At 41.1% G+C, this 21,271-nt stretch overlaps 1 protein-coding gene across 5 annotated transcripts in view; it reads right to left on the bottom strand.

The window, feature by feature from the left end:
• Positions 1–21,271, bottom strand: part of crlf3 (cytokine receptor-like factor 3) — a 77,384-nt gene that overhangs the window by 31,507 nt on the left and 24,606 nt on the right. For 3 of the 5 annotated variants that reach the window (XM_043715124.2, XM_043715125.2, XM_043715126.2), the window contains exon 2: positions 1,684–1,818. In XM_043715124.2, coding sequence (XP_043571059.1) covers positions 1,684–1,806 — 123 coding nt within the window. In that variant the 5' untranslated portion in view covers positions 1,807–1,818. Of the gene's footprint in view, positions 1–1,683; positions 1,819–7,289; positions 7,399–21,271 lie in introns of all 5 variants that reach the window. The other 2 variants (XM_088000763.1, XM_088000764.1) reach the window with 2 other exon arrangements.

Below are 21,271 nucleotides of genomic sequence, written 5' to 3'. Positions count from 1 at the left end.
CTAATCTTGCTAACTAGTCTGCCATACGAAACCTTGTCAAACGCCTTGCTGAAGTCCATATAGACAACGTCCACCACTCCACCTTCATCAATCTTCCTTGTCACTTCTGCAAAAAACTCAATCAAGTTAGTCAGACACAATTTCCCAAAGTCAAAAGCCATGTTAACTATTCCAAATCAGTCCTTACCTTGCCAAACACATGTAGATCCTATCCCTCAGAACCCCCTCCAGCAACTTATCCAACAGTGACATCGGGGTCACCGACTTATAGTTCTTACTTTTCCTCATCACCTTCCTTAAATAATGGCACCACATTAGCCATCTTCCAGTCTTTCAACACCTTACCCACTGCTACCAGTGATTAAAATATCTCCGTAAGGAGCTCTGCAGAGTTCTGGGAAACACCTGACCAGGTCACACCTTTATGCGTTTTAAGACATCTAACACCACCTTCTCTGATATGGACACTCCAATACATTATTTCTTTCTCCAAGTTCTTTAGCTTCCATATCCTTCTCAGTAAATATAGAGACAAAATACTCATTTAGCACCTCACCTATCTTCTGTGTAAACGCTTTTAAAGCAAAGATAGTTTTTTTTTAAACTGTGAAGGAATTAAGGGATATAGTGAGAGCACGGGTAAGTGTAGAGCATGGTGCTGGAAAAGAACAGGAGGTCAGGCAACATCTGAGGAGCAGGAAAATCAACGTTTCAGGCAAAAGCCCTTCATCAGGAATGAGGCTGAGCGCCTCAGGGATGGAAAGATAAATGGGAGGGAGGGGGTGGGGCTGAGGGGGAAGGTAGCTAAGAGTGCAATAAGTGAATGGAGATGGGGGTAATGGTGATAGGTTGGAGGAGAGGGTGCAGAAGATATGTGGGAAGCAAGATGGACTGGTCATGAGGGTGGTGCTGAACTGGAAGGTTGGAACTGAGATAAGGTGGGGGGGGGGCGGGAAATGAGGAAACTGGTGAAATCCACATCAATGCCATGGGGTTGGAGGGTCCTGAGGCGGAAGACAAGGCATTCTTCCTCCAGGCCTCTGGTGGTAAGGGAGTGGTGATGGAGGAGTCCAGGACCTGCATGTCCTCAGCAGAGTGGGAGGGGGAGTTGAAGTGTTCAGACACAGGGTAGTGGGGTTGGTTGGTGCAGGTGTCCCAGAGAAATTCTCTGAAGCGCTGTGCGAGTAGATATTCATACTGATCACATGTAGAGGAGACCACATCGGGAGCAACGGATACAGTAAGTGGGATGAATGGCCTAATTTCTGTTCCTAAGTCTTATGGTCTTAAATGTGAACAATGCAGCAATGTAGGAAACACCTCACTGCTGCATCAGAACCCTGGAACCCCCATGCAAACAGTACCACAGGAGGAGATTTCTGTCACACAGATTATGACAATTCAAGAAGGAGCAGTTCATCACCTTAAAGCGCAAGTAGAAATGGTCAAGAAATCCTGCCTTGCCATTGATGTCTATGTCCCAGTTTATCCAATATGCAACTGACCATTCATGTCACAATCATTTGATGACTCTTGCTGTGCACAATTTGGTTACAAAACAATTGTGACTGTACTTCAGATTACAAAATCATTGACTGTGAAGTGTATTGGAATGTCTCAAGATTACCTGAAAGGTAAACGCAGTTCTTCCGTGAATGAAAGATCACCAGTAAAATAACTGACCTGTTTTCTTGCTTGATTTAGTCCTTGTAACCGTTGTTCCAGCTCATCCTTATAGCTCTTTGCTGCTTCGATACTCTCCTTGGCTTCTTGAAGGAGATCAGTCTGAACCTCAATCTCCATCATTGTATTTTTTTCCTATCAAAATTGAGAAACTCTGCCATCAGTTAGCCCTTCACAAATGTCTACAAGACCTAACTTAAGTCAACACCAATTACTCACTTTAATTATCTTTCAGAAAGTAAGCAATCTGAAATGTTAACTATTTATCTCTCCACAGAGGTTATCTGTCAAGAGAGTTTCCAACACTATTTTTCTTTCAACCAATATTTACTTGTTCAATATCTAGAAAATAGATTAGCTGGCACTAGATTAATACTTACAAAATAATAATTCACTGCAATCTTATGCTTTTACATCAGCCACTGAAGATGGGCAGATGTAATGTTTTTACCCGTGGTAGCCTGTTTATAGGCTCTCTCAAAAACTAAGATGGATGTCAATGAAACCCAGTAGATGGATTGTGTAGCTAAAGGAAGAATGAAATTGTTTTCAGCAAAGGCACAAAATCACTTTTGTAAAAAAATGATCCATTAACATATGGTGACAGGACAAATTAACTTCATCAGTAACCATGTTGTAGATTGCTGCTGGTGTTATGTAGAACTTGTTACAATAACATGGCCTTGTACGTGGGAAATCATGTCTCACAAACCTGGTTGAGTTTTTTGAAGTAGTAACAAAGATGACTGATGAGGGCAGAGTAGTGGATGTGATCTATATGGACTTCAGTAAGGCATTCGACAAGGTTCCACATGGGAGACTGGTTACCAAGCTTAGATCTCATGGAATACCAGGAAAACTAGCCATTTGGATACAGAACTGGCTCAAAAGGCTGTAAAGAGGGTGGTGGTGGAGGGCTCCTTTTCAGACTGGAGGCCTATGACCAGTGGAGTGCCACAAGGATCAGTACTGGGTCCTCCACTTTTCATCATTTACATAAATGATTCGGATGTGAGCATAAGAGGTATAGCTAGTCAGTTTGCAGATGACACCAAAATTGGAGGTGTAGTGGACAGTGAAGGAGGTTACCTCAGATTACAATGGGATCTTGATCAGATGGGCCAATGGGCTGAGTAGTGGCAGATGGAGTTTAATTTAGATAAATGTGGGGTTGCTGCATTTTGGGAAAGCAAATCTCAGCAGGACTTATACACTTAATGGCAAGGTCCCAGGGAGTGTTGCTGGAAAAAGAGATCTTGGAGTGCAGGTTCACAAGCTTCTTGAAAGTGGAGTCGCAGGTAGATAGGATAGTGAAGGCAGCTTTTGGTATGCTTTCCTTTATTGGTCAGAGTATTGAGTACAGGTGTTGGGAGGTCATGTTGCAGCTGTATAGGACATTGCATGCAAATCTGGTCTCCTTCCTATCAGAAAGATGTTGTGAAACTTGAAAGGGTTCAGAAAAGATTTACAAGGATGTTGCCAGGGTTGGATCATTTGAATACCGGGAGAGGTTGAACAGGCTGGGGCTGTTTTCCCTGGAGCGTTAGAGGCTGAGGGGTGGCCCTATAGAGGTTTATAAAATCATGAGGGGCATGGATAGGGTAAACAGACAAAATCTCTTCCCTGGGGTGGGGGAGTCCAGAACTAGAGGGCATAGGTTTAGGGTGAGGGGGGAAAGACATAAAAGAGACCTGAGGGGCATTTTTTTCACACAGAGGGTGGTATGTGCATGGAATGAGCTGCCAGAGAAAGTGGTGGAGGCTGGTGCGATTGCAATGCTTAAAAGGCATCTGGATGGGATATGAATAGGGACCGGGTGCTGGCAGGTGGGACGAGATTGGTTTGGAATATCTGGTCAGCATGGACGAGTTGGACTGAAGGGTCTGTTTCCGTGTTGTACATCTATGACTCTGAGCTATCAAAATGTGAGCAAAGCTTTCAGAGCAGATTGTTGAATGCAGATTGGACTGAAGCTCCCTTCAGATATGGAATCTCAACAAAAAAAAAAAGGCTTTTTTTTTCCAGCTTTGTTGTTACAGAGCATCAATCAGGCAAGGAAGAGCTGCACAATTATGAGTACGGCATGGTGGAGGTATTTGCTCTACTGAATGTCCTCTTCACTTATTTTGCTAATTAATTCACATTGCAAACAACAAAGCAATTAATATTGCTAGCAATAACAAGATTACAAGTAGAGACTGTAGTTATTTTAATCAAAAACCTGTTTGGACACGTGGGAACTGTTTGGCCATGACTCAGTACTTCTGGCCCCTCACCACTGTGCAATAAAACCCTTTAAAATCAGCACCATTTGGCCACACTGTCATGTTTGTATGTGTTATGACACATCAGAAGCAGCGGAGACTTGAACCTGGATGCTCTGGCCGAGAGGTAGAAACACTGCCACCGTACCAAAAAACCCTCAAGTTTGACTATATATATTCGTAACTAAGTTGTTCATATATGTTAGAATCCAAAGAGACTCTACAAGTACAACAAGTGTAACAAGGCAACTAGAGAGGGTGCAGGGCTGTCTTTGTGCTGAACCTCAGAAAATCGGAGAGATATCAAATGAATATTTTGTATCGGTTTTTACTGCAGACAGAGACATGGAGCTGGAGAACTCAGGGAAATGAAGACTGATGTTTTGAGAACAGTTCACATTACAGAAGAGGAGATACTGTAGTGTTAAAAGTTTAAATTGGAATATCTCTCTGGACATTAAAGGCTTAAACTGCATTGACTGAACATTCTGAAAGTGGGTAGGGATGACATTCATGCAGGAATGCGGATGACTCCCACTCCATTTAGACAGTCATTTGCTACTACTCCTCTACTATTATCAAATTAAACCATCATTCAGTGCCTTGCATTCAGAAACACTTTCATAGTAATCCCCTGAAGCTAGGACATATCACATCTACATTATCTTGGGGAATCACTGAGTCAGGAAATGGTCTGCATAACAATTCCCCAGGATTAGGGTATTTACATTTGCATCATCTTGGAGGATGATCTCATCCTACCATTGTACCTGGGGTAACGTGACAGAAAGTGGTCTGTGACTGTGAGGGAGTGGCCAGAGTATCTGTACGCATTACCAACTGACCTGTATAAAGGGGATGTGTTTGTCCTGGAAAAACATATAAATAGAAAGCAGGAGACAACAGCTTCGCTTCACTTGGAGGTCGCCACTGATGATGTTACCAAGCCAGGTAATGTAACGTCTGGATATCAAACCTACAGCTCAGCGAGCAAACCTACACCCCTGATTCTAGAACGTAGGATTTACTTGCATTTGGAGAGGCAAAACTTGATTAAGGATAGTCAGCATGGTTTTGTGCAAGGAAAACCATGTCTCAAAAAACTTGATAGTTTGTTTGAGGAAGTTACCAAAAAGATTCATGAAGGCAGAGCAGTAGATATTGTTTACTTGGACTTTATTAAATTGAGTTTTGAGAAGATTTGCAGCTCAGGTTGATGTTCTGGATGTCGGTTTGCTGGCTGAGCTGGAAGGTTCATTTCCAGACGTTTCATCACCCTAACATCTTCAGTGGGCCTCAGGCAAAGCACTGATGTGTTTGGGTTTCTTTGGGTTGGGGGTTTTCTACCACCCCCGGAGAAAAAGAACAGGAAGTGACATCACAACAGGAAATGGTATCACCAACCCAAACATGTAAATAGAAACATGGTTTTGTGTGGGGGAGATCGTGCCTTACCAACTTAATAGAGTTCTTCGAGGAAGTGACCAAGTTGTTAGATGAAGGAAGGGCTGTTGATGTCATATACATGGACTTTAGTAAAGCGTTTGATAAGGTTCTCCATTGTAGACTAATGGAGAAAGTGAAGTCACATGGTGTGGAGGGTGATCTAGCTAGGTGGATAAAGAACTGGTTGAGCAACAGGAGACAGTAGTAGTTGAAGGAAGCTTCTTGAAACGGAGAAAGGTGACCAGTGGTGTTCCACAGGGGTTGGTGTTGGGGCCACTTGTTTGTAACATACATAAGTGATCTAGAAGAGGCCACTGTTGGTATGATCAGCAAGTTTACAGATGACATGAAGATTGGTGGAGTAGCAGAAAATACAGGAGGATATAGATAGACTGGAGAGTTGGATGGAAAAGTGGCAGATGGCTTTCAATCCAGACCAATGTGAGGTGATGCATTTAGGCAATTCTAATTCTCAAGCGAATTATACAATGAATGGAAGAACCTTGAGAAAAGTTGATGGGCAGAGAGATCTGGGAGTGCAGGTCCATTGTACCCTGAAGGTTGCTGCACAGGCGAATAGAGTGGTCAAGAAGGTATATAGTATGCTTGCCTTCATTGGACGGGGTATTGAGTTTAAGAGCTGGCAAGTCATGTTAAAATTGTACAAGACATTGGTTCGGCCACATTTAGAATACAGTGTACAGTTCTGGTCGCCACATTACCAAAAGGATGTGGACGCTTTGGAGAGGGTGCAGAGAAGGTTTACGAAGATGTTGCCTGGAATGGAAGGTGCTAGCTATGAAAAAAGGTTGAGGAGGTTAGGTTTATTTTCATGAGAAAAATTGAGTTTGAGAGGGGACCTGATTGAGGTTTACCAAATCATGAAGGGTATAGACAGGGTGGATAGAGACAAGCTTTTTCCCGGGGTAAATACACGCGGCAAGTACTTCACACAGAGGGTGGTGGGCGTTTGGAATGCGTTGCCAGCAGAGATGATAGAGGCAGGCACAGTAGATTCATTTAAGATGCGTCTGGACAGATGCAAGAGTAGGTGGGGAGCAGAGGGATACAGATGCTTAGGAATTGACCGACAGGTTTAGACAGTACATTTGGATCAGCTCAGGCTTGAAGGACTGAAGGGCCTGTTCCTAGGCTGGAAATTTTCTTCGTTGTTTGAAAGCTGGAATTATCAGCTGTGCTTCACCTGAGGCCTACTGAAGATGTTTAATAAAGCCTTTGCCAAAGTTCTGCATGGTAGACCAATTAGTCAAGTTAGATCACATGGGATTCAGGGTAAGCTTGCCGATTGGATACATAATTGGCTTAACGGCAAAAGACAGAGCGGTGGTAGAAGGTTGCTTTTTGGACTACAGGCCTGTTACTGACAGTGTTCCATAGGGATCACTGCTGGGTCCTCTATTGTTTGTCATTTATATAAATGATTTGGATGAGAATATAGAAGTCAAGGTTAGTAAGTTTGCAGCAGACACCAAAATTGGTGGCATCATAGACAGTGAAGGAGGTTACTAGGAGGAAGTGAAGTCTGCAGATGCAGAAGAGTCAGTTGAAAAGTGCGGCGCTGGAAAAGCACAGCAGGTCAGACAGCATCCTAGGAGCAGGACAGTCAACATTTCATGCATAAGCCCTTCAGAAGGAATTACAAAGAGATCTTGATCAAATGGGGCACTGGACTGAAAAGTGGCAGCTGGAGTTCAATTTAGAGCAATACAGGCTATTGCATCCTGGGACAACAAACAGGGGCAGAACTTATACAATTAATGGTAGGACATTGGATAGCGTTGTAGAACACAGACACCTCAGGGTTCAAGTATATAATTCTTTGAAGCTTGCATCACATATAGACAGGGTGGTTCAGACAACATTTAGCATGCTTGCCTTCATTGCACAGTCCTTTTGACTTTAGCAGTTGGGACGTTATGTTAAGATTGTACAGGATGTTGGTGAGGCCTCTTCTGGAATTCTGTGTCCAGTTCTGGTCACCCTGCTAGAACAAGAATAAAGTTAAAAATCACAACACCAGATTATAGTCCAACAGGTTTATTTGGAAGCACTAGCTTTCGGAGCACTGCTCCTTCATCAACCTCCACAGCCACCTGAAGGAGCAATGCGCCAGAATAAACCCATTAGACTACAACCTGGTGTTGTGTTATTTTTAATCTTTTTCCACCCCTGTCCAACACCAGCGTTTCCAAGTCATAACTTGAGGGGGTTCTGAAAAGATTTGCCAGGATGTTGATAGATATGGGAGGTCAGAGTTGAAAAGAAAGGCTGGATAGGCAGGGACATCTTTCACTGGAATGTAGTACGTTGAGAGGTGACCTTACACAGGTTTACAAAATTATAAAGGGAATAGGTAGTGTTAATGATAGATTTTTCTTCCTAGGATGGGGGATTTCAAAACTAGGGGACATATGAAAGGTGACAGGAGAGAGATTTAAAAAAGACAGAAAAGGGCAAAGACAGAGGGTGATTCACACATGGATCGAACTTCCTAAGGAAGTGGTGGATGCGTGCATAGTTACAATGTTTAAAAGACACTAATGTAAGAACACACACTTATGTAAGTGAATAGGAAACATTTGGCGGGATAAGGGCCAGAAACAGGAAGGTGGGACTAGTTTAGTTTGGGATTATGTTTGGCATGGACGGTTGGACGAAAGTGTCTGTTTCCATGCTGTATGACTCCATGACTCTAGGACATGGTAATCTGATCCATCAAGGGTAATTGTATAATTACTTGGAATAAATAAAGTTTCAACGTTAGAATAGGACTCAAGTGAATTTAGTTTGCTGGGTGACATCGCTTGGATAAGTATAAATAATTAAAACAAGAACAAAGAACCAGCATAGTTAAAACAATTTACATAAGAACTAGGAGCAGAAGTAGGCCATCTGGCCCTTCAAGCCTGCTCCGCTATTCAATAAGATCATGGCTGATCTTTTCGTGAACTCAGCTCCACTTACCCACACTCTCACCATATCACTTAATTCCTTTATTGTTCAATAAAATATCTATCTTAGCTTTAAAAAAAACATTTGCTGAAGTAGCGTCTACACATCGCTATGACTCTATGACTATAACTACGTCACTGGGCAAGGAATTCCATAGATTAACAACCCTCTGGGTGAAGAAGTTCCTTCTCAATTCAGTACTAAATCTGCTACCCCTAATTGAGGTTATGCCCTCTTGTTCTAGTTTCACCTGCCAGTAGAAACATCCTCTCTACTATCTTATGTATTCTCTTCATAATTTTGTGTTTTAAGGGACTGAGATGTTAAAGGGTTAATTTTTCTGCTGACCTGCAGGAAATTGGATGTCCCAGGGTTAGGGTGGTATGTTTCTGCCTTGCAGGTAGAATGAAAAAAATTTACATTGCCATCTCCTACTATTCAGAGTAAATTTATATTGTTGTTATTTCCTATTCAGAATTAATAAGAACATTGCAGTTAAAATTCTGACCACACCCTGCAGTTTGAAAAAAAGATTTACACCAGATTTTGCCATTAAGGAATAATCTACACTACATTATTTCTGGAAATAATCAAATCACTACATTATGTCTTGAGTGGCATGTGACTACATGTGAATGGCTGAGGATTGTCTTGTGGGCATTACTAACTGATGTAAAATTGTGTGTAAAGGAAGAACTGAACCCTTTGTTCAGAGAGATCTCTTGACACTTCTTCACACGCATTGGAAAGTCTGTTAAGGGCGGAGTGAAGTGGATAGATGGAAAAGGAGATAGGCAGGTAGGACAAGTCCGGACAAGTCATGGGGACAATGCTGAGCTGGAAGTTTGGAACTAGGGTGAGGTGGGGGAAGGGGAAATGAGGAAACTGTTGAAGTCCACATTGATGCCCTGGGGTTGAACACCTGCACCAATCAACCACACCGCCCTGTAGCCCAACATTTCAACTCCCCCTCCCACTCTGCTGAGGACATGGAGGTCCTGGGCCTCCTTCACTGCCGCTCCCTCACCACCAGACGCCTGGAGGAAGAACGCCTCATCTTCCGCCTCGGAACACTTCAACCTACCTTGTCCTATCTGCCTATCTTCTTTTCCACCTATCCACTCTCCTCTCTGACCTATCACCTTCATCCCCTCCCCCACTCACCTATTGTACTCGATGCTACTTTCTCCCCACCCCCACTCTCCTCTAGCTTATCTCTCCATGCTTCAGGCTCTCTGCCTTTATTCCTGATTAAGGGCTTTTGCCCAAACGTCGATTTTACTGCTCCTCGGATGCTGCCTGAACTGCTGTGCTCTTCCAGCACCACTAATCCAGATTATGACAATGTGTCTATCAAGACCCAGATTTGTTACCGAAATACTATGTGATACTCTTTGCTGGCTTAAGTTTTAGTTTTCTGTGTTCACTGTGTATGGTCAAAATTGGAAGATGCTAATAACGCCAGTCAACCTTGCAAGGGTTGAACCTGTTGAAAAATGTAAGTCAAAGCCATACTAAGGACTTCCAGCATTTTTTAAAACCCAAGAAGAATGACGACGAGATACAACAGCATTGTCTTTATTCAGGGAATAAGGAGTGAATTGGCAGATTGGTTGTAATTACAGGGAACTAGTTTTATTTCGCAGAGAGTGTGGGGGTGAAACCCAAAATCCTTTTAAGTAACTGCTCTGCCTTATTTGAATCAGGATCTCAGTTTAATGTGCTTTGTGGACGATATATTCGGGCAGATTTTGTTTTTACATTATTATACAACATTGGGTCCTTTTAAAAATTATCAAATGTGTAACCTTAAAACAAATTGATTGAGGGCCTTGACCCCCTGATTTGCTTGAAATTCTACAATACCTGTTTCAAAAAAAAACAATTGTGTTAGTGGTCATGCTTTAGCCAGATGAGGGTATTGTTTTAAAATATTTTTGCTGCTTTTTTTAAATGCAGTGTTCACAAAAAGAGTGCATTTTAATTTTGACGTTTTGTTCAGATTTGAGAGAATATTAGAACTTGAGGCTGAGCTGTTTTGAGTGCTGTTGAATTATTGTTAAGACTTCATTGGCCCCCTTCATACTGCAAATTCAAATAATGTTGATCTCTACCAAAGCTGTAGATTTACTGGTCTGTACCCACTGTAATTCTGACTGTTTTATTTGGGAAGTTAAATTTACAATGTCAGTTTGGCAGCAAACACACATTCTAATTAAAAACACTGATCATGAAACTTAAAAAAATTAGGACCATTTTTGTCATTAATATCAAGCCTTTGAACTATATCAGAAGTTAGAGTTAATATGTGGCAATGGTTATTGTTTGCTTTAACGGAGAAATTATAGTTTCCATTTGGAGAACATATTTTAATATATTCTGCATTTATTTCCCATGAATATTTGAGATTTAAATCTGAACTGAAACTGCCTCTTCAATGGCTAAAGCACAGGAAACATTGTTTTCTTGCTGTTCCAGATTCATGACAGCTTTCACATGAGTCAAGTATTAATTTGTCAAAGGAAAATCATTTGGAATAACCTGAACACTGTCCCCGAGGGTTTGATTTTAGGACCATTGATTGTTATTTATAAATGACTGAATTGTTTAGGCAATACAATTTAGAAGTTTATGGATTGTACAAAACTTATGACATAAATAGTGAAACTCATCTCTACAGTTTCTCCATTCACAGGTAAATCATGCTTTCGGACCACCGCCTGCCCCTCCACAACCTGATCCAACTGATTCGAGCAGCTCCCCAGTCATGAGCACGAAAAGTGAATAAGCCAACAACGGTGAAGAGGAGGCCCATACACTTTTTGAGAGTGGACCTTCTATGGATATTAAACTACGTGAGCTTTACCTTTTCTTTTGATCATTTAAAGGATATGAACATTCACTGATCAAGCTAACATCTAAACAGCCAGTTGGCTTTGTTACATTTGACAGCAGAGCCGGAGTAGAAGCAGCAAAGAATGCTGAATTCACCTTCCCTGCTGCTGCAGCTGCCGTACTTCACACTCATATTTCAGATGGAGGATACCAGTGGATCTCCACAAGGATAGAAGTCTTGTCAGTTTTGTTAAGTATTTAACTGCCCTTATCCAATAATTCAGATTTCTCCATAGAGTGGTGTGCAACAGACTGGATTTTGTTTTCAGGTTGGACTTTACTGAAGGAGATTTTGGATAACTGACTCGTTTCCACTCAACTTGGAGGGAGTGGAGTTGTCACTAAGGACTGTGGATTTAAGAACTTTACTGGTGAATGTTTTTTTCTACATGAGAGGATCCTACCTACTACATGGGCTAGTAATTTTTAATGTTATAATCATTGTATGTTGTGTGTCAATAACTTAAATACTGACTGTATGATACTTATGAATAAGCTGATATGGAAGCTGAAAAATGCACTTTTTGTTATCATGAAATGATGAAAAGGAGGGAATGAGATGTTAAAGGATTAAACTTGTTCTGCTGAACTGCAAGAAATTTGATGTCCCGGGTATGTTTCTCTGTCTTGCAGGTAGAATGTAAAAAACTACATTACCATCTCTTACTATTCAGAGTAAATTTACATTGTCATTTCCTATTCAGAATTAAGAAGAACATTGCAGTTGAATAAAAAAATGATTTACACCAGATTTTGCCATTAGGGAAAAGTCTACATCACATTATTTCTGAAAATAATCAAATCACTACATTGTGTCTTGAGTGGCATGTGACTATGGGGGAGTGGCAGGGGGTTGTCTTGGGGACATTACTGACTATGATGTAAAATTTTGTATAAGGGAGCTTTGTTCAGAGAGCTCTCTTGACACTGCTTCGCAAGCATTGCGAAGATTGTTAAAAAGGTTCCTCCAAAGCTTGTACTTACTTAATAAATTTTAGCTGTTCGGAACATTGGGGCACAGACAGCCTCACACATGGTACCTCACACCTTCAATACATTATCTGGGCCAACATGACACCTATTGTTAAAGTTCACTTGAGAATGTGACTTAAAATTCTGGAATTTACATATGGCAGAACTGAAACCAACATGCCCATTCTAAAACATGAGAGACTTAAACAATCCAGGTCTTTTTCAATACACAATTTCAGTTAAATGACACTATAAATGTTTGCTATAAATTCTGTGTCTTATGATCTTATACCACGTGACAAAGGAGCAGCGTTCCAAAAGCTAGTGCTTCAAAATAAACCTGGTGTTGATATATTTTTGGCTGTTCACAGAAGTTAGCATATTGCAGTTGCATCAAATGTGTAAGAATCTCAAAGAAAAAGAACCTAACAGGATGATGGTACAATTGTAAGAAAAAGTGAAGCAATCTGTGGATTATAGTGAATAAATCTATGGCAATAATCACTTCAATACCCGGCTGTGACGGACGGACGGACGGACGGACAAGTTTTGATTGTACTGATTAGGTAAGAAAGAAAGAAAGATAGATCACTGATGAACAACAAATAGATACAGACAAATTAGCAAGTTAGAAGTCTGACACCTGAGGGGATCTCTTCACCCAAAGGAAAACATTGTGCAATATTAGGGAAGGGCATTAAAGCAGACAAGACAAAAGGAGGAAAGAACAAAACAGATGTAATGAAAAGCCAAATACCAATTTTTTAAAAAAAATTCAGCCAAGTCACATTATTCATCCAGACACCATGGAAATAGACCCTTCAGTCCAACTAGTCCACACATACCATAGTCCCAAACTAAACTACTCCTGCTTAGAAGCTTTTGGCCCATTTCCCTCCAAACCGTTCCGATTCATGTACTTATCCAAATGTCTTTTAAAATGTTGCAACTGTACCTGCAACCACCTCTGGCACTTTTTAAAATAGTTCTCTTCTCACCTTAAAAATATGCCCCAAGTTTTGAATTCTTCCACTCGCAGGATAAAGCCCTTGCTATTCACCTTAATGCCTGTCATGATTTTATAAACCTCGAAGGTCACCCCTTATTCACTTATGCTCCAGTAAAAACTGTCCCAGCCTTTCTTTATAACTCAAATCCTCCATTCCCAGCAATTTGATCTTTTCTGAACCCTCTCCAATTTGATAATAGGAGAAAGTGAGAGCTGCAGATGCTGGAGATCAGAGCTGAAAATGTGTTGCTGGAAAAGCGCAACAGGCCAGGCAGCATCCAAGGAGCAGGGGAATCGACATTTCGGGCATAAGCCCTTTCCTGCTCTATTCTCCTGCTCCTTGGATGCTGCCTGACCTGCTGCGCTTTTCCAGCAACACATTTTCAGCCCTGATCTCCAACATCTGCAGTCCTCACTTTCTCCTAGAAGATTTTAACCTACTGCGAATCCTCTTGCAAGGATGCCTTCCTTGAAGAAGCTCTCTTCCTCCCATTCCTGAAGAAGGGCCCATGCCCAAAACGTCGATTCTCTTGCTCCTTGGATGCTGCCTGACCTGCTGCGCTTTTCCAATTTGATAATATCCTTCCTATAGCAAGACGACCAGGAAAGCATAGAGTACTCCTGAAGAGTCCTCACCAATGCGCTGTACAACGTCAACATGACATCCCAACTCCTATACTCAATGGAGTAAGCAACAAAGGCAGGCGGGTTAAGTGCCTTCTTAATCACCCTGTCTATGTCTGACGCAAACTTCAAGGAATTATGTACCTGAACTCTTACACCTCTGTCTGACAACACTACCCAGGGCCCTAACATTAGTTGTATACATCCTACCCTAATTTGTTTTACCAAAATGTAAAATCACATTTATCCAAATTAAACATCTACCAACTCTCAGCCCATGGACCCAATTGATCCAGATCTTTGTTATCTTCGATAACCTTCTTCTTCACCATCCACTATACCAATTGAGGTGTCATCTGCAAACTTACTAACCATGCCACCCATTCCCGCATCCAAATCATTTACATAAATGACAAACAAAAGATGGACCTAAAACTGACCTAAAGCTCATCCGAAATGCCATGTAATCTAACTTGACTAAGGACGTACTGAAGTCCACATAAACAACATCCATACTTTGCTCTCAGTAATCTTCTTGGTTATTTGCTCAAAAACTCAAGTTTGAGAGACATTTACCTCGCACAAACCATCCAGACTATCCCTAATTAATCCTGGTCAACAAATGCATAGGAGAAAGTGAGGACTGCAGGGTCAAAATGTGTGGTGCTGGAAAAGCACAGCCGGTCAGACAGCATCCAAAGAGCAGGACAGTCCAAGTTTTAAGCAAAAGCTTGTCATCAGGAATGTTCGCAATGTATGTAAATCCTATCTTTCAGGATCACCTCCAACAACTTACCAACTACCAATGTCAGGCTCACAGGCCTATATAGTTCCCAGGCTTCTCTCTACAGCCTTTCTTAAATAAAGGCATAACATTAGCCACCCTCCAGTCTTCTAGCACCTCACATAGTTATAAATGATACAAAACACTTCTGCTAAGGGCTCTGCAATTTCTTCTCAACGTTCCGACAACGGCCTGAAATAGACTTCATGCATTTGAACAGTGAAGGTCAATGGGACAAATGTCATAACTCAGCTAGCTGATGTCTTTAAAGACGTCAATTTCCCAGCTGAAATCCCAGGATAACCAAGTGAATGGATAATAGCTGACTTTGCCTGTCCTGCAAGCACAATAGCTGGAAGACCAAGCATCCCAACTAAGTTCAAACCAGCAATTATCAGGTTTCCATTGTAAAGAGGTGTCATCCAGATTTAAAATGTTCTCTCTCCACAGCTGCTGCCAGATCAGACTTTGTCTGGTATTGTATGTTTCTTTCAGATACAACATCTTGGAGCTTCCTTATTCTTTATAATTGTAGCTTTCATTGTGAATGCTCTGACTAGATATTCAAACCCACTATCCTTGCACACCGTGCAAGTAATAATCTTTCACCATATTTAAATATCACAATACCACAATGGAAAATGCAAGCCACATTTTCTTTGCCACAGTAGATACTATAAATACCACTTTATATTTTACTCCTGCCAAAAACTTAAATAAAATCTTTCAAAATTTCACTTATTAGGTAATGTAATGCACTACAGATAGAGGTCCTGCCTCAAAATACAGCTCATTGCAGAGAATGACATGCAGCAGGTCCCATCCCCAAGGTCAAATACAACTTTTGCTGCTTTTTTCCAAAATAACTTTCTTGATATTATAAAGATTAATAATTATCTAATGCACAAGGATTTGGTGAAAGTGGACTCCACCCAGATTTTCCAGTCAATTTCTAAATTGGGGAGATCATGATAAAACATTCACATTTAAAAATGCCAATATTTAAGCCATCTTTTCACAGGAGATAAAATGGCTCATGCCTACCCGTGCAGGGTAAGAATTTTAGAAATCCAATAGCACTATGCTGAAGAAAAACAGAGGCATGCTCCCCAGTGTCCAAGAGAATTTTAATCCCTCAACCACATCACTTAACCAGCAACCATCAATCATATTGTGGTTTGTGGGAGCTTGCTGTGAGAAAACTGGCTGCCACATTTCCAGTATTATAAACAGTGATTACACTTCAAACACATTGATTGTAAAGGGTCCTGGATGGGCAGGTAAAAGTTGGAGGGGGGTCTGAATGTCATGAAAGGCATCAAGTCATTCTCTATTATTAATGCAACTCCAAAGCATTCTTAGAAATCTAGGAAAATTGACACAAATATTATCAAGATACTTTGGGAATTTATTGTGGTCTGCAATCAGACGTCAGCTGCCTATCAGAAAAAAACAGAATGAATCATTCCTACCAATTGTGTTTTTCCAAACCCAGAGCCAAAATAGAGGTACAGCAGTCAGTGTTATATGATCTCGACATAATTTTTGAGTTTTTAGTTACAATAGTGAAGAGCAATCAAGCCTAATCACCCATCTTGTTCATGTATGTCCTTCAGGGAAGGAAACTAACAACTTTATCCGGTCTGCCAGACATGTGGCTCCAGACCCATAGCAACATGGACAGCTCTTAACTCCCCGCTTGGCAAGTAGGATGGACAATAAATGTGAGCCTAGCCAGTGATGCCGTCATCCTGTGAATGAATTTTTTAAAACACCCACAATAATTCTCAGCATTCTGGGAATGCTCTGGAACTACATCAATAATAAATACATAGATTTGTTTAGCATAATTTACCACCTTGTTTCTGCCTTTGGAAACTAAATACTTGATCTTTGAAAATTTGAATCTCCTTTTTATATTAGTGTGGAAAGATTCATATGAAATAAAATGTATTTTATAGAACATAGAAGAATACAGCGCAGTACAGGCCCTTTGGCCCTTGATGTTGCGCCGATCCAAGCCCACCTAACCTACACTAGCCCACTATCCTCCATATGCCTATCCAATGCCCGCTTAAATGCCCATAAAGAGGGAGAGTCCACCACTGCTACTGGCAGGGCATTCCATGAACTCACGACTCGCTGAGTAAAGAATCTACCCCTAACATCTGTCCTATACCTACCACCCCTTAATTTAAAGCTATGCCCCCTCGTAATAGCTGACTCCATACGTGGAAAAAGGTTCTCACGGTCAACCCTATCTAAACCCCTAATCATCTTGTACACCTCTATCAAGTCACCCCTAAACCTTCTTTTCTCCAATGAAAACAACCCCAAGTGCCTCAGCCTTTCCTCATACGGTCTTCCTACCATACCAGGCAACTTCCTGGTAAACCTCCTCTGCACCCGTTCCAGTGCCTCCACATCCTTCCTATAGTATGGCGACCAAAACTGCACACAATACTCCAGATGCAGCCGCACTAGAGTCTTATACAACTGCAACATGATCTCAGGACTCTGGAACTCAATTCCTCTACCAATAAAAGCCAGTACGCCATATGCCTTCTTCACCGCACTATTTACCTGGGTGGCAACTTTCAAAGATCTGTGTACATGGACACCAAGATCCCTCTGCTCATCCACATATCTGCAGTGTCTATTCATCACTGGAAAACAAGAAGTGATGTTCTGTGTTCCTGGTTTATAAATCTTGTAAAAAAAGTGTATTTGTTCTCCATACTTTGACTCCCCTGCTTAGTCAGTCCTGTGTGGTTTATTACAGGGTATACCGGGTATCGATGGCAAGGACGGCACGCCTGGGGTTCCTGGTATGAAGGTATTTAATGGTGAAAAGATGAGGTTTTCTTGGCAATGCCTAAAGTAACATTGTATTTCTCACTGAGATTTAAGTCCTGGATGGTGTCTCATTGAATGCCTACTTAAATTAACTGCCCTTTTCTGTAGATCACACACACAGATTTTACTTCTCATTTGAAAAAGAAATTCAACTTCAGGTGAAGCTTCCCCATGAATTTGAGATCCGATCCATAAACTCATTTCTGGCCCCTCCATGAAACAGTTTGAAGATCCCCAGAGGTTGAGGTCATAGAGTCATAGAGATGAACAGTGAGATGACAGGGATTGTATCAGGGATAGTTGTAGCGATTGACAATTCCCTACTTCAGTTCTCCATTCTGGATAAAAGATCAGATTTGATTATTACCTCCAGTAAACTGGCATACATGGTGGGTAAAGAAAGGAAAAAAACTTGCATTTCTACAGTACCTTTCACAGCCTTAGGACATCCTACGGTCCTTTACAGCCAATGTTATACATCCAAAGTACAGTCATTGTTGTAATGAAGGAAACATGGCAGCTAATATGATACGGTTTGATGACACTCAAACAATCTGCTCCATACTAATATTAGTTGAGGATGAATTTTAGCCATGACACCAGGAAGAACTCTTTGGTCATGGCATCTGTTAGTATCTTCTGAAGGTCTCACTTCAATGCATTATCTGAAAAAGAGCTTTTTAGTCAGGGCTGTGCTCCCTCCATACTTAAATCTGCTATGATGTGGAGGTGCCGGTGTTGGGCTGGAGTGGACAAAGTCAGAAGTCACTTGGCACCAAGCTATAGTCCAACAGGTCTATTTGAAATCACAAGCCTTCAGAGCCACAAATTAAAGACCAACTGTTTCCAGACAAGCTACTTTTTAAATAAAGCATATTCCAAACAGATCCAAACTGGAGATAAAATTTCAGTATGTAAAGCACACAAATCATTAGCAGTGGCAAGGGGATCATTTTGCTGCAGCGATACAAACACTAAAACAGTTTAGTTGACTTCTCAAACCCAGTATCAGCATCAAGCATAATAGGACAAAACTGTAAAACTCCATTTGCTCACAGTGAAAGTTAACAACATCCTTCAAGCCAAAGCTAATTTATAATATATGGGAGCGGTCGTTGATTCAGAGAAGAAGTGAGAAGAAAAAACACAAAGCACACAAATGATCTTTTATGTGGATAAGCCGGTGTTGGACTGGGGTAGACAAAGTTAAAAATCACAACACCAGGTTATAGTCCATCAAGTTTATTTGGAAGCACTAGCTTTTGGAGTGCTGCTCCTTCATTAGGTAGTTGTAGAGCAGGACCATAAGAGACAGAATTTATAGGAAATGATTACAGTGTCATGCAACTGAAATGATATATTGAACAAACCTAGATTGTTGTTAAGTCTTTCATCTTTTGGAATAGGTTGCAGGTTTCAGTTTATTAATATGTAAATCCCAATACTTCTTTCAAGTCACATTCTTGAGATAATTAAAGGTTTTATAAAAAAAAGTGACATCTCAGCTCTGACAATGCATTGAAGGTGTGAGGTTAGAGTCTGTCTGCATCTCAATCTTGAGTCAGACTGGTTCTATTTCCAAAGTGGAACTTAAAATATTACATGGGGATTGCCCCAACGTAACCACCCTATTATTCTTAGGGATAACTAAGATCACCTTTCAAATTTGTTTCTCAATTCCCCTCTGAATATTAGGGGGTCTATAATAAAATCCCAATAAGGTGATCATCCCTTTCTTATATAAAGGATTTGGGATGTGAGCATAAGAGGTACAGTTAGTAAGTTTGCTGATGACACCAAAAATTGGAGGTGTAGTGGACAGCAAAGAAGGTTACCTCAGATTACAACAAGATCTTGATCAGATGGGCCAATGGGCTGAGAAGTGGCAGATGGAGTTTAATTTAATAAATGCGAAGTGCTGCATTTTTGGAAAGCAATCTTAGCAGGACTTACACACTTAATGTTAAGGTCCTAAGGAAACCGATGAAAGCTTAATGGTAAGGTCCTGTTGCTGAACAAAGAGACCTTGGAGTGCAGGTTCATAGCTCCTTGGAAGTGGAGTGGCAGGTAGATAAGATAGTGAAGGCGGCGTTTGGTATGCTTTCCTTTATTGGTCAGAGTATTGAGTACAGGAGTCGGGAGGTCATGTTGCGGCTGTACAGGACATTGGTTTGGCCACTTTTGGAATACTGCATGCAATTCTGGTCTCCTATCAGAAAGGATGTTGTGAAACTTGAAAGGGTTCAGAAAAGATTTACAAGGATTATGCCAGGGTTGGAGGATTTGAGCTATAGGGAGAGGCTGAACAGGCTCGGGCTGTTTTCTCTGGAATGCGCAGGCTGAGAGGTGACCTTATAGAGGTTTACAAAATTATGAGGGGCATGAATAGGATAAATAGACAAAGTCTTTTCCCTCGGGTTGGGGAGTCCAGAACTAGAGGGCATAGGTTTAGGGTGAGAGGGGAAAAATATGAGACCCCAACGAGGCAACTTTTTCACACAGAGGGTGGTACGTGTATGGAAATAGCTGCCAGAGGAAGTGGGTGAGGCTAGTACAATTGCAACATTTAAAAGGCATCTGGATGGGTATATGAATAGGAAGGGTTGGAGGGAAATGGGCCAGAAGCTGGCAGGTGGAGTAGATTACTTTGGGATATCAGGTCAGCATGGATGAGTTGAAGCAAAGGTTTTGTTTCCATGCTGTATATCTCAATGACTGCCTGCAGATTGTATGCTTTTTGAGCAAAATAGAACAAATCTGCAAATATAATTCTGCAAATACAAATTCACCCCATAAACTTATATGTGGCAAGTACGCATGTGACTCGGCCAAAGTTGCCCTGAGGCATTGTACATTGGTGAGAATGGACTCTATGCTATAAATCACCAGACAGGGGTGTTCCCTCCCATCAGGGAACACTTCAGCAGTCAGGGACATTCAGCATGACCATCCTCCAAGGTGGATTTCAGGATAGGCAAAGTGGCTGAGCAGAGGCTAATTTCCAAGTTTAGTACCCATGAGGATGGCCTCAACCACGTCAGAGTTCATGTCACACTACAGGTGACCCCACTACACTATACACACACAACACTTTACCAAGTTTGCGCGCAAACACACACTCACCATCTCTCTGATGCATGCGCACACAAACAAGTCTGAGGTGAATGTGTCTTTGCAGATACATTTTATTTTGCTCAGAAAATGCAAAATCTTCAGACAGTCAATCCATGTAATATTTTATAAATTCCACTTTAAAAACAGAACCATTCTATCTCAAGATTGGAATACAGATAGACTCTAACCTCACACCTTTAATGCATTGTTTGAGCAGAGATGTCACTTTTTTTTAAATAAAAGGTAAAGTTTTCTCGAGAATATAACTTGACAGTTACATTGAGATTTACATCTTAAATGAACCAAACCTGCAACCCCATACTAAAAGATGAAAGACTTAACAGCAATTTAGGTTTGTTCAATATATCTCAGTTGAATGACACTGTGATCTTTTGCTATAAATCCTGTGTCTAATGGTCTTGTTCCACAACTACCTGAAGGAGCAGTGCTCCAAAAGCTAGTGCTAAACCTGTTGTACTATAATCTGGTGTTGTGATTTTTAAAAATGATCTATTAGTATTCGTTTGAATGTAATGCAGATGCCAGTGGAGGTAGCAGCATTACCTATACCACTGCCCAGTTTTAAAGAGTATTATAACATGTTCAAAAGTGGAAGCCAAGCAATTTAAAAAGAATGCTCCAGTATTTGAA

The sequence above is a fragment of the Chiloscyllium plagiosum genome, unplaced genomic scaffold (assembly GCF_037043375.1).
Source record: "Chiloscyllium plagiosum isolate Xiang-an unplaced genomic scaffold, Cpla_swu_hap1 HiC_scaffold_25, whole genome shotgun sequence".
Lineage (NCBI taxonomy): Eukaryota > Metazoa > Chordata > Chondrichthyes > Orectolobiformes > Hemiscylliidae > Chiloscyllium > Chiloscyllium plagiosum.
Note: the sequence above shows the minus strand (reverse complement) of the source record. Positions and strands in the feature narration are given on the sequence as shown.